Here is a 13,146-nt window from a genome sequence, read left to right as displayed (position 1 = left end):
TCAGGTTTTATATGCAAAAAGAATGATCCATCTATCTTATCTGGTTTCAAATCTACTGCGAGTCAAAACTTGATATGCAAATCACAGCACAGCGCTATGCTAGACTCTATAAGGTTCACCTGCTAAGTTCATTGTCCAGAGCATCCAGTACCAGAGAGACTGATCCAGACTCTTTATTCTTGTTTGTGTGTTGTTTATGTTTTTTCTTGCATGTGTACAGGGTTCATGTAAACAGGTATCATCTGAATTGCAGACCCTTCTCAGGTGACTCCCCTCAAAACCAGGCCGTGTTTCCAGAAACCAGATAGCACCAGCAGATGATCTTCCTCTCTGAGTAACACGTGTGAAAGGTTAACTCTGTACACAGTCCAGACTGAGGTATCTGGATACAGCCCTCATGAGAAACCAGCTCACGATAAGCGCTACACTTAAGCCTCATGGTATTGTTATGAACAGGAGTGAGTCTGTAACCTGAGCAGGTGTAAAACAGACTGCCAAACAGATCTTCTGTGTGTAGATAAACTCATTAGACTGAAGTGGATCGGCAGACGTCAAGGTGGTGGATAGCTTCGCAGAAAACTGGTCCTTTGAGCAGAAACCGGATCAGGTGCTACAGCGATGGCTTTGGAGCTGCATCAGCGTCATTCTTGGTGGCCCCGGTAGAACAGGCAGCCAGTAACTGACCTTCCTGTCACCTGATGTGTGACAATCCAGGACAAGTAAACCTTACACCCCTACAGCACCTGGGGGAGGGTTTAAGAGGATCTGACCTCTGCCGGGTCCTGTTATGGTACTTTCTGTCGGTGAGGAGATGGAGGCAGCAGGAAAGAGGAACCGTTGTGTTCAATGAACCGTGTGAACGCTTTAGAGCATGACGTGCTTTTACCATTTTTCTTAACCGCTGCCCTTTAGCCTACTGATACCTTTACAGCTCAGTACAATTAAATCTCAACGTTTATTTGTTTTTTTTTTAGATGAATTTACAAAATTGTAAAATAGTTATGCAGCATGCATGACTCTAAAGTGGTTCTCATTCAAACTGGGCTTCTCCTCCTTGGCTCAGTGCAAGCTGCAGCGCACACCCACTGCCTCCAACCCTTACGTTAACACACTCACTAGCCATGAAACCACCTGTAGCATCGTGATTCTACATGGGAGAGATTCTTGAGTTGGGTCCCTGACTTAGCATGTTGGCACAAGCTAATCACAGGTATTTGACTGCTACCTGGTTAGCTGAAAGCTAACTCATGTCGCTCTTCATCCTGAGCTGCTCTCCAAGTGCCGAAAGTGAGTGAAACCGGAGCCAAGCTTCACCCCTCTTTAGGAAATTTATTGTATCTGATTGTTGTTTTATTTCACTTTGGTTGTGTTTTTCCTTTCTCTTTGCTACGTTCACTATCGTAGCTGCTAGCTTCTTCCGATAGCTTCTAACTGAAAGCTTCTAACTGATAGCTTCCTCCACTCGCTATTATCAAAATGCAACAAGTGTTCTGTGGTAGCTAAGGTAGCCATACCTACTCTCCACTCAGAAACGTCCAGATACAACCAAAACATAAACATACAGGCAGAGAGGGGGGTTGAGGCAGACACAGACACTAACACACATGTATAGAGGCCTGTTGGAGATGATCGATCAGGATTATTCCTGTAAAAGTTGACATTTTAATTCTTTGGGGAAAATCCTGCAGACCCTACCTTTAAGCTGACTACTTTTGCATTTTATTACCATTAATTTAAATTAAACGTCATTTAACCAATCAGCTGCATCTTTGCAGCCTGTGAGCTCAAACTGGTAGCTCAGCTCACAGCCCACTGACTAAGAGACATCAGCTTAACATGAAAAGTCTTCTTAAGTGGTTTTACTGCACAGTGTGTGTTGTAGAGGATGAAAAATCTTGCAAAAACTGAAACATTTTTTCTCTGAAAAAAAACAGTGTCTACCTGAAATCGAGCTAGCATTGGCTCAGCTCCCAGCCTCTTTTTGTTTCCTTTTTCTGTGAGGGACCATCTGTGAATGTTGAGATTTTAAGGGGTGCACTGAATTCATGTTTAAACTGGTTTAAATCGCCAGTTTGTGTTTGGAATTGGAAAGTTTCTGGTGAAAGTTTAACTTTGTAAGTCATTGAGTCTTAGTCTAGTTTTTGGATAATAATGCAAAGAGTTGTCATAATTGAAAGATGAGTTGTGACCTGGGGTCTTGTTGACTCATGATTTGACTGTTATATTTTGAAAGGGCAGCCTTTTGGCGTCATAAGACTGCTTTTACCAAATTCTAAACTCACAGCACATTCCTTATTTGTTGACAGAGCGTCAGAAACCTCAGGTATTCAGCTGTTTTCACCGTCATTCATTCACCTCCTGACACTGTTATTCCTCTCTGTAACCTCATTAACATCCAGCTGAGAGTCAGACGGCTCCACCCGGGCTTCACCCCTGCTGGATGGACAGACAGGCTTGTTTTTGAAATGTTAAGAAGAAACGTCTTCTACACCTCCCTGTTCTCATCCCGCCAACGATCAATCCGTCACCTGAAGCTGTTTTCTCTTTAAATACTGACTCAACCTCAGGTTTCACACTCAGAACAAGACTAAGCAGACACAGGCAGTGTCTCCTGACCTTCATTCATCCAGCTCAGAGTGAAGGAGTGGTGTCTCTGCTCGTGCAGTGCACAAAGTGTCCACTTGATGGCGGCAGAGCCTAATGAAGGGGAGTCAGGGTCAGAACACTTTGCTGCAGCATATCCCGTCTCTTGTCCACATGCTGAAGTGTCTGCTCCGTTCCCCTGTGACCATCTGATATTGTGTGATCTGAGCAGGCACAGTGAGAGCATCCTGACGGTGAGGAATGTTTCTTCAGCTCCGTCTCTTACGATCCTTTTGGGCCTTTTAAAACAGTCCCAGGTGTTCCCGGCTCTGCGACATGCATCCTGGCCCTCAGAAAGCTCCTCAGATGGAAAGATGGATCCCTCCTCAGATTGGGGAATAAGTGCTTATTCCCTTTTGGATTCAACAAAAGGCAAACGACTGATATTACAGCTCGGCATACCTTCCTCATGTCCCTTGTCTTTTCTTTGGTCTGTCATTCTAATCACACAGTCTTATGACTAAACCGTGCTCTGTGAAACACTGAACTGATCTGCATGGGTCAGTTCACTTGGCATGAGCTCAGTGGCTGTAAGGTTTGGTCCCCTGTTCAAACCGGCCTGCTGGAGAGATTTTGTGGTCAATGCTCGAGGCGCCGCTGCCCTCCTCTGCTGCTCCTCTTAACCCATTTTATTGAAATATGCAAAGGGTTGAACAGCGCTGAACTCAAATTTCACCAGGGGTTTCATCTGTCCCTTTTTGCACATGCAAAGCTCATGCAAACTACGGATGAATCTGGTCCGCAAATTGGCGCTGGCGTGACATACTGGCAGCGTTTGGGATTTGTCTCCCAGATCTCCTCTGGTTGGAAAATCGATCCTTTCTTTAGTGCTGTTTGATGAATGCAGCACATTTCGTACATCTCAATCCAGATGAAAATACTCTCTTTCTGATACATTCTCTACAGCTTGCTTACCTGCTCACTCAGGCATCTCCTGGACTCCATTGTCTCAGATGCTTTTTCCACAAAGCTCCACCTGGGCCGTGCGAGGCCCAGAGGTGAGTTCACACCACGGTTTATGTCAGACAGGCGTGGTGGCGTTGTGCTGCGTGGGCTGCCGACTTGGCAGCTTTAAGCCTCCACCTCTGTGTGTGTGTTTGTGTGTTTGTGTATTTGTGTGTGTTTGTGTACACATACGGTCCAACTCTTCAGGAAATGCTCACCCCTGTGCAGCTGTCACTGTGGGGGCTGAGGGAGAGATTCTTTGCAGATAATGCCTCAGTAATGAATTTCCGGGCTGTGTTGGTCGGCTGGAGTGGACATGAAGTCAGACACATTGATGGAGGTCCCACTGAACTGTGCGGTTGCAGGTGTGAGTCCAGCCAGAGCTGCTTTTTACAGCGTTTATCAGCATGGGAGAGACATAATGAAGCTTATCGCTCCGTAGGTGTTTATTGTGAGTGTTTTCTTCCACTGAAGTGATCCACTAACAGCACCCTGAGGCCTTTTAGTTTAGGTAACCACGTTGGCCTGAGACTCCACACATGAGAGCTGACATATCATGGATCATTAAACTGTGTGTGCTATAAAGATCTGGAGGCTGAGCAGTAATTGTTTCCACTCTCTCCTTCTTTCACATGAAGCTTTTGTGGTGGCGGTAGGGCCGAGCTGGACTCATGGACCTCTTCTAGTGGACTCTTAACAGAGATTGATGACTGTATAAAGGTTAAGAGGAGCTGGTTGTCTGGTTTAAACCTCGGGGTAAAGAGCCTGCAGTAAGACCTTCCTCTCTAAAAACCTTGGATCGTATAAAACAACAGAGAATTTTCATACAGCCCCGAGCTTTTATCTATAAGACATTAATTAAGGCTGTGAATTAGGAAGTGATTCTATAACTAGGGGTTTGTTTTAGATATCTGTCTTTTTTGCTTAATGTTATGTTTGTTTGCATAATAAATACCTTAAGTTTACTAAATTAATCAATTTGCGATCCTAAGAGCTTATAAATTCTTGAATATGTGAATTGAAATAAGCATCTAGTTTATTTTTTAGTCAGGCTTGTTCGAACAAAACTTGTATCATAGAAGGCATGAATAGAGTACTTGATAAAGTCTGTCTGACTGCTTTGAAATTAGTGTTTTTCAGCTGGATTATAAATGTTCTGTGGGATACTATCATTAGGGAGGTCTTGATACAGATTTTTTGACTTCCGTTCCAATTTTTTAATGATGTGTTTTTGCCGATACCGATCTGATACGAAACCTTTCTTTGGTACATCCTGTACTCAGTTGTGTGATTCTTTTTTAAATAACAAATCATATTAGTTGTATCAAAGTGAGCCCTGTTGGTATCTCCTTGAGGAACTCTCATTTTACAAATGTTGTAGTCCCACACAGTGGACATGTTTGCAACATGGTTTGATTTACAGTAGCCGTAAAGCGTGATGGTGCCGAAAACATGTGAAAACTGGATTGGTCCCGATCACTTAACAAAATCTGTTGCTATCTAATCCTCCAAAAACAGCCATATCGAGACCATATCGTCATATATATGACTATTTTTTCAACATGAATCCATATCACACTCTTAATTTAGAGTTATTCAACATTACTGTATAAGACTTTGCTATCTTGAACTATCCATCATTATTTATATCACAGTTTAGCGAATATTTAAAAGAATTGTGGCACAAAACTTGCATGTAACACAGCTGACAGGACACATTAGGACAAGTTGAACAAAACCTTTCTCTGCAACAAAAACTTCATTTAGATTTCCTCCATTTTCTTTGGCTCTTGTACTTATAAACCATGAACATGTTACCACCTGACCTCATCAGATCATATTTCTGTGAATTTTTTTTTACATTTTGGCCTTCGTAACATCAAAAGTAAGTACACAAGAAAATGTTGATAACATGGTTAATGCTCACCATGTACAGACGATCATGTTGATGAAATATTGATGAGGAGTCGAAACACTGAAGCATGTCACACTTTCTTCAAGGTCCCCACCAAAAAGGATGTGACCTCAAATAATCTGGGTCATGTGACTTTGGAGCAAACCATTGCCAATTTATAGTTTTTGTTTTTTTTTCCAATGGGTAACACAGTTGGTAAAGATTTCTTGGACACACACAAAGTGAATAATTCTTATTAAATATTTTCAATAAATAACACTAAAAATGATAAACACAAACATGTATTCAACTGTTAATTTCAAAGAGCAAACTTAACTTTCAAGAAATGCAACAGCACAAAAACTGCACATTCCAAGACATTTTTTGCATTTTTTTCTTAACAACTTATGAAACCTTTTAATTTAATGTGATAAATGAAAGTGAAACCTAAATGATTGAATTAAAAAATGGTCATTGCTTCAAATTAATATTTGGTGAAATTGATTTAAAAAAAAACTCAGTGGGCTTGAAAAGTTCCCCCTAATTTTGGAATCACTCATTTAACATTTTCTGTAAAGGTCACAAACCAAAGTCTATGTAGTAATGTCTCATTAAACTACAAATGGCTACTCGTAAAGCTAAAGCTCTGAACATTCTGCAGAAACTCTACAAATCTTACAGCTGATGTCTATAAATGAATGTTTCTACCATGATGTTAAGATGTGAGAGTTCAAAAAACACATCAGAGGAAACAAGACTAGATTACGGTTATGAAACAGTGCAGGAAAAGTAAAAAATGGTGCATAGAAATGTTGTTTTTGTGTCAAAATATTCTGAATATGAAAAACAATTCTGATCAAACCCAGATCCAGGTCCTGGCATAAAAACATCTTGACATATTTTTCCCACACCGCCCCCTAATGGAGGAGATTTTACTTGGTCAGAAGCAGAGTTTGTTGATGTTTTTGCAGCACGTAACACTGCATAAAACTGACCACTGATCATCTGTAATCTGATTTTTACTGAAATCACTAAAAGAAGTAGTTAAAAGATAGAGCATTCGAATGTCTGCAACCCTTCTGCTCATGTTGTATAAAAAATCCTGTGTTTTGGGATATACTAACGTCATTCTGTTGCACATTCATCCAACAATATAAGTACTTCAAACCAGTCAAACTTGCTGTTAAGCATTTATTATACGCTACTGTGTGTCTGCATATCTTCATCCAGTGCAGGGGCAGATCTCTGAGCCACTGACTTTTATTCGTGTCCGACATCCTCTTTCTTCTCGCTCCTGCTCTATCTGGCTTTCCAGATGAGCGACGTTATTTACGAAGCGATGCTTTTCCACCCCTGTTTGATTTCTCACAGGTCCGTTGCATTTGCTTTGCTTACTTTTCCTCCGCAGATAAAGTTTCCCTCGTTTCCGCTGGACGCTGAATAAAGTACAGGATAGCATGTGTGTTGAGTGTGTGTGTGTATGCTGTATATGTGCTGCAGGTGAGGTTATGTTGGCTCTTGTACAAAGAAGGATGTTCAGCAGCTTAGGGAAAAAGTGTTGGGTTGTAAACACTCCGAGTCACACACACCCAGTGAGTCATTCTCTGTCAATCGTTGGCTCAGCTACACACAATCACGTATATGTGCGAGAATGGTTGAAATTCATTTCCATGACTACAGGTAGCTAACACACACTCACAACGCAGGATCTGACTGACACACACGTGCATGCGGCCGTTCGGCCATTTGACAAGTAGGCTCTAAAATCTTGTTCTCTTGCAGGGCTCCATGGCATAAAGCCCGTCCTCTTATTCAGCCGGTCCCTGTGGAGGAGCTACCGAGGAGCTGCTCTGACGCCCCGCTGCCATTTTCCACAGCCTGAGGGGAACCAGGAAGCAGCCGGCAGGAGCCATGCCTGCCCTGGCCACTGGAGCCGGCCACGAGCCAGGTACAGATCTGCAGCCAAGAACACAGTCTGAAATACAAAACCAGTAAAATACACTTGTTAAAAACAGGCCTTCCAGAAAATATTACAAAGGTATTTTGGTGCTTTCACATTTTATGTTCATCTTCAGCTTACTCCAATTCAAACTGTACTGTAGAGTCCAGAAAGAAGACAGAACATAACAGGGAACGATAACTAAATCACAGGAGAGGAAATAGACAAAGCTGCATGTCAGAGCAGAGCTGGATTTCTGTTAAACCAAGAGTATTTTATTCCAAGACTCAAAAATGTAACAAAGAAAACACAACATAGAGGTACCATTTACAGAGAAAGTTCTATGGTGTTCTCGTTGAATGAGATACTTAGAGTCAGAGCTTTCTTTAGGTTTGTGAATGAGCAGTATTCAGTGCTCAAGATATTCACATTGAGAGTTGGATTTGGACAGATTTTATCAGCATTCTTTCATTGATTCTACACCAAAGACACAACATGAACTAAGGAGCTGCTGAGAACTGACCCTGCTGAAACAAAGACCACCCATGATTCACGTTACTTGTTTTACTGAAACAAAACCAGCAGCAGGTTTAAAAAAGCCTGGACATATTATTACTGTTAAGGTTAAAATAACCTGAAATAATTAACCTGCCATCAGTCATACGACCAAACAACCTTTATTTATACTCCACAGAGCCACCAGGGGCAGTCGGTATTACCAATGACCTTTGGTTGCAACAGATGAAATCAAAAGATTTACTCAAAAGCAATCACTGAACCAGAAGACAGATCCACATAAGGAGTCTTCATTGTCTGGTTAGCCAGACAGCTGAGTTAGTGCTCCCTCAGAGCAGGAACACAACTGTAACTCTCTCATCCAACAAACTTTTAACAAATCATATAGTTGCTGTCCTTGAAAAAAATATATCTTGAAAGATATTTTTTTCTAGTAGCATAAAAAACTGTTTTTGCTCATTCACCAACTTTCAGAATAAGCACAAAATACTTTGATTTGACCTCTACAAGACCCAAAATGAAACTATTATTATGTCACCTGTGAACCATTTAATATTTCAGATGGACTGGAGTGTACTGTATAACTATAAGCTGTGGCAGACATACGTGTCTTAATAATGAATGGAGTGATGGTTATTACGATTCTTGAGTCTCCTGGTTTATGTATTATTACACTGGTGAACGATTGACAGCAGACAGTTCCATGATCAACATAGCACATTACCCTAATCCAGTGGTCCACAACCCCGGGCCATGGACCAGTACCGGTCTGTGGGTCAATTGGTACTGGGCCACACATTAAAAATACCCAACTTACATTATTGCAGTTTGATTCATTATCTGATTCTGAGCAATGTTTTATTTTGAAAAAAGACTTAATTCTCTCCATCATACCGGTCTATGACTCGTTCTTGATACCAGCCCCACAAAATGGACAAAAAACAAACACCTTTAGAAAGTTTCTTTAGGCAGGGTAAAAAAAAAAAACGGTGAGGAGACAGAAGAAGAGCCAGTCCATGAAAATATTGCTACCCTAATCAACCCTTTTTGCTGGAGTCTCATCCTGAAATCATGATAATCTAAAGATCACTAGTCTGATACTGAGGCACATGAATTAGCCTTTCTGTCTCAGCTTGAGGGAAGCAGAGCTTTTCTGTGCAATAATGGACTACTGTAGACTTTGTCTAAAACAATGCAGTGTTTTCCTCAAAAACAGATTTGTGGCAAAGTAATCCATAATAAAATGTATTTTCTTTTGTCATGTAGGTCGCCAATGCTGATTGTGGCTGAGGGGGGGTGTATACACTCAGTGTACTGTAGAAAGTCAAATTTGTCAAAAGTTGCGAGACATGCTTTTTATTGGACAGCAGCAATATGGTAAAGTGTTTTTGGATGCAGCAGTATAGCAACAGCACTCTAGCATTTCCTTAAGGTGTAAAAACTATAGGTGTGTCAACATGAACAGATCAACCATGGAGAAAACAATGTCTAAATAAGCATGTAATTTATTTATTTATTTTTTTAATTTATTCATTTGATATTTTTATGCCTTTGATCAAAGGACAGGACAGTACATAAAGCAGGAAACACATCGACAGTGGAGATTGTTACACAGTTGAGAGGCCTCAGGCTTGTAACCTGCTCTTGGGCCAATCTCACAGGGCCAAAACCGAAACTGCTTGGCTTTATCTGCGTAGTTTATATGTAATCCAATTCTATTTTGTCCCTTTTGGCACTCTGTAGACAGCCTCAGTGTTTCTCTGCAGATGCCCAGTTTGAGCTGCTGCTAATGAGCTGGACTAACAGGTGCTGCTAACCTGAGTGATGTCACCAGGTGAATGCATCAGAAAAGCAAAAAGACAATTATTTTAATGTGTGAATCAACTGAGCTCTGTGGCTGAAACTTAACTAGTGGCATCTGACCGTGAGTCAGTCTGTATCGTGGAGGATTTGCAGTCATTTAAATTCCAAATCAACACACTGGGAAGAGCTGATTTGTGAGGTTAAAATGGACTTAAGAACTGTTTTGAAATGCAAAATAATGACATTTGAAACATGTTATGATTAGAATATTAAAAATCAGTTTGGGGTCAAGGGCTGGTGTAGCATTAAAGCCTGTGCCCCATGTCTTGTTGAAGTGACCACTGGTTTGAATCCTTTTCACTGCACATCACACTCCACTGAGAAACTAAGTCTTAAGAGATGTTTTACTCCACTCTACCCCTGCCTGAGGAGAACAGGCCTGTGTACTGTCTCTTTAATTTTTCTGCTGTGTCCTGAGGAGAGTGTGTGAGTAAGTGAGTGTTGATGAGAGTGTGATGTAAGAGTGAGGAGCCCGTCAAGCTTGTCAACACTGACACAGCTGCCAGAAATCACCACCTCTACCCCTCAGGATGGCTATCCTACGCTCAGACGGGATTAATGGCTGGCTACATCATCACCACACACACTCACACATACACACACATACACATATACACATATGCAAAGGGCTTGACCCAGCCAGAGCAGGATAGCAAAAGGACAAAAGGAGGACAGGCATTAAGTCCTGCTCTAATGGATAAAGAGTGTGTGCGATTCTGCGTCCAGACTTTTAACAGAGTTACTGTAGCCCCCGTCATCCTGGAAATTTATGCACAAAGTAGAAAGCCAGACCGTCAATTACGATTAGAGTCATTTCGGGCAATTACCGGCAAAGGCTCACGTTTCCAAATAAAACACGTAAAGATTCCTCGGGCCCATCTCCTCTGCTCCCCAAGTGATGGTCCTGTGAAGCTGTGTGTGCAGGTGAAACATGATGAACCCCGTGGACGAACGTCAGGTCGCTGATCTGAGGGCCTGCTGGAGTCACAAATGACTGTGGGCACCGTGGCAATGAGAGGGCCGGGCGTGGTACCAAAGTTTACACAGACTACAGCTCATGTTACACTTAACATCATAATAATGCTGTTTACTTAAAGGACGAGGCTGCATGATGGAAAAGCTTTGGCATTTACGGCGCGCAGCACTCGACGTCTCCTCTTCTTTGATCTTTAGAAACAGCGTTCAGACACTTGCTCCACATTTCCTGCCAATGTGTCATTTTTAAGACAATAGTGAAACATTTCCAGCTTACCAACATGTTTGTCAGTTTACTGAGTATGTGGGCTGGAGGACAGTTCTACTTTTTGATGTGAATTTTATCCTAATATGACAAATCGTAGCACTCAGAGCAGCTTTCTGGATCACTCTGTCCACAGCTGTGGTTTCTTTGCAGCAGACAGTGCTCGGAGTACTCCAGACAATGATCAAGAGCAAACTGATGCTCACCACAAGCATTGCTTTCTTCACAGTCTGTTTTCACTTCATCAATCAATTAGCTTTATTTATGAAGCCCCTTTTGTACAAATACAATGCAGTTCAAAGCTGATCACAGGCTTTAACTGTGCTACTTTGTGTCTGCTTGATGTATTTGTGTATTAGTTGAGTTTATTTGCTGAATGTTTTCTTATCCTTGTTTAATTCTTGCTTCTAGTCAGAACAATGAAGCACAAAGGACTTTGATCTGATCCTGATTTTTCTTTTCATGCGCTTCACTCCGTTACAGTCCAGCTGGCAAATTGAGACGGGAGAATGAGAAGAATGAGAGTGGAGTTGAGGCAGTGGAAAACAGTGGATTGTTGCCCACACTTGCAGATTTATGCTTTAAATCATTAATGAAATGTGTGTTAATATAATACAACTGGGGATAAGTTTGGGGATCACATTATGCTGCTTCATTGGCAATGTTAGTTTTTCAACTCTGTCTCAGGGGCCTCAAACGCAAATCACCCGAGGGCCACTGAGCATCCAACCTTGTCCCAAAGGGGGTCACTTCAGGTGCTCCGCGAAAAAAGAAAAAACTTGAACTGTTGGAACAGCTGATATTCTTAACATGAATTAATTTACAGTCTTATTTGTCTTTTCTTGCCTAATTCTTGCTATGGAGCCAGATCAGTGTCAAAACTCACAAATGCAAAATTTGTGTGTGTGTAAAGCATTCACAAATGCCTGAACTGATCCACAGATGTACAAACAGATCAGCAAATGTGTAAAATATATAGAAATGTGTGCACAAATTCAGAAATGCACACAGAAGGATTCACAAGTCGTGATTCCACTGTGTTTCTGTATACGCAGATGCTGCAACAGTGATCACATTAAAACGTTACCTTGAATCTACGGGACTGTGGTTGCCTGAGAAGGAGAGGCATCTGATTGGTTACAGACTTTCCCTGATGAAAAAGTGCATTTGTGGAACCAAGCACGTCAGGGGAGTCTCAAAAATCCTCATGCAAATGCAGCGACGTTTACCATTTACAAATGACATTTTGCACATAAATTTTGCATTTGTGAATTTAAACACTGATCTGGCTCCATACTAGCTGCTAGATACCTGAAAGCTTCTTCTTCTTTTCAGACACATTTGCTCTGAGGGAAGTGGTAGTTTCAAACCCTCAGTATGGCTTGAAGATGGACATCACTCAGTCTGGACCTGTTCTTTGATTTGCCTCTTTTCTTGCTCCATGGCAGGAGTGGCCAACCAGTCAGAGACCACGAGCCACAAAAATGACCGTGGTACTACAAAGAGCCACGTCATGCACGTGGTCTTACAAACACACTTATTCTCACACATAAACAAAATGACATAAAATGAAAATCAACACATTGCCAACTTTCAAAGCAAGATTTATTCTGTTTGTAAGTGTGTTAAGATTTGTACTGGAGAAGAGAAACTGAAACTTAAGTATCAATCTGTACACCCAAACATTGATCAACACTGATCCCAACGTTGGCATCAGTATATCAATATTTTTAATTGATCAGCACACCACTACACATAACTATATATATTTTTATGGATGGATTGAAGAGCTGCACTCTGAAAGGCAAAGAGCCACATGCTGCTCCTGAGCTGCAGGTTGGCCACCCCTGCTCTATGGGATACATTTTGTTGTGTTGACAGCTCTTTCTTCAGCTGTGCAGGTCATCTCCCTGGTTCTCTGCATACTGCTCCACATGTTTAGTTGAGTAATGCTTATTGAAGTTACACTGTTTAAGAATGGCAACTCTTTCCTTACACGAGACAGGTGTAATCCCCCTTTAACTCCATATGAGTAATCATTCTGCCACTTCTAAGGAAACACTCTATGTCTGACATCAACCTTTCTTTAAACCTTTCAAAGAAACA

At 41.5% G+C, this 13,146-nt stretch overlaps 1 protein-coding gene across 4 annotated transcripts in view; it reads left to right on the top strand.

The window, feature by feature from the left end:
* mpp7a (MAGUK p55 scaffold protein 7a) overlaps nucleotides 1-13,146 on the top strand; it is a 228,423-nt gene that overhangs the window by 52,363 nt on the left and 162,914 nt on the right. For all 4 annotated transcript variants that reach the window (XR_012599844.1, XM_074693560.1, XM_074693561.1 and 1 more), the window contains exon 2: nucleotides 7,265-7,430. Coding sequence is in view for 3 of the 4 variants with exons in the window: in XM_074693560.1 (XP_074549661.1) it covers nucleotides 7,394-7,430 (37 nt within the window). In the remaining variant the exon portion in view is untranslated. The remainder of the gene's footprint in view (nucleotides 1-7,264; nucleotides 7,431-13,146) is intronic.

The sequence above is a fragment of the Halichoeres trimaculatus genome, unplaced genomic scaffold (genome assembly GCF_033239565.1).
Source record: "Halichoeres trimaculatus isolate MK-OKI-2021-1 unplaced genomic scaffold, fHalTri1.1 fHalTri1_scaffold_18, whole genome shotgun sequence".
Lineage (NCBI taxonomy): Eukaryota > Metazoa > Chordata > Actinopteri > Labriformes > Labridae > Halichoeres > Halichoeres trimaculatus.
The sequence above is the reverse complement of the archived record's forward strand: the minus strand, read 5'-3'. Positions and strand labels throughout refer to the sequence as shown.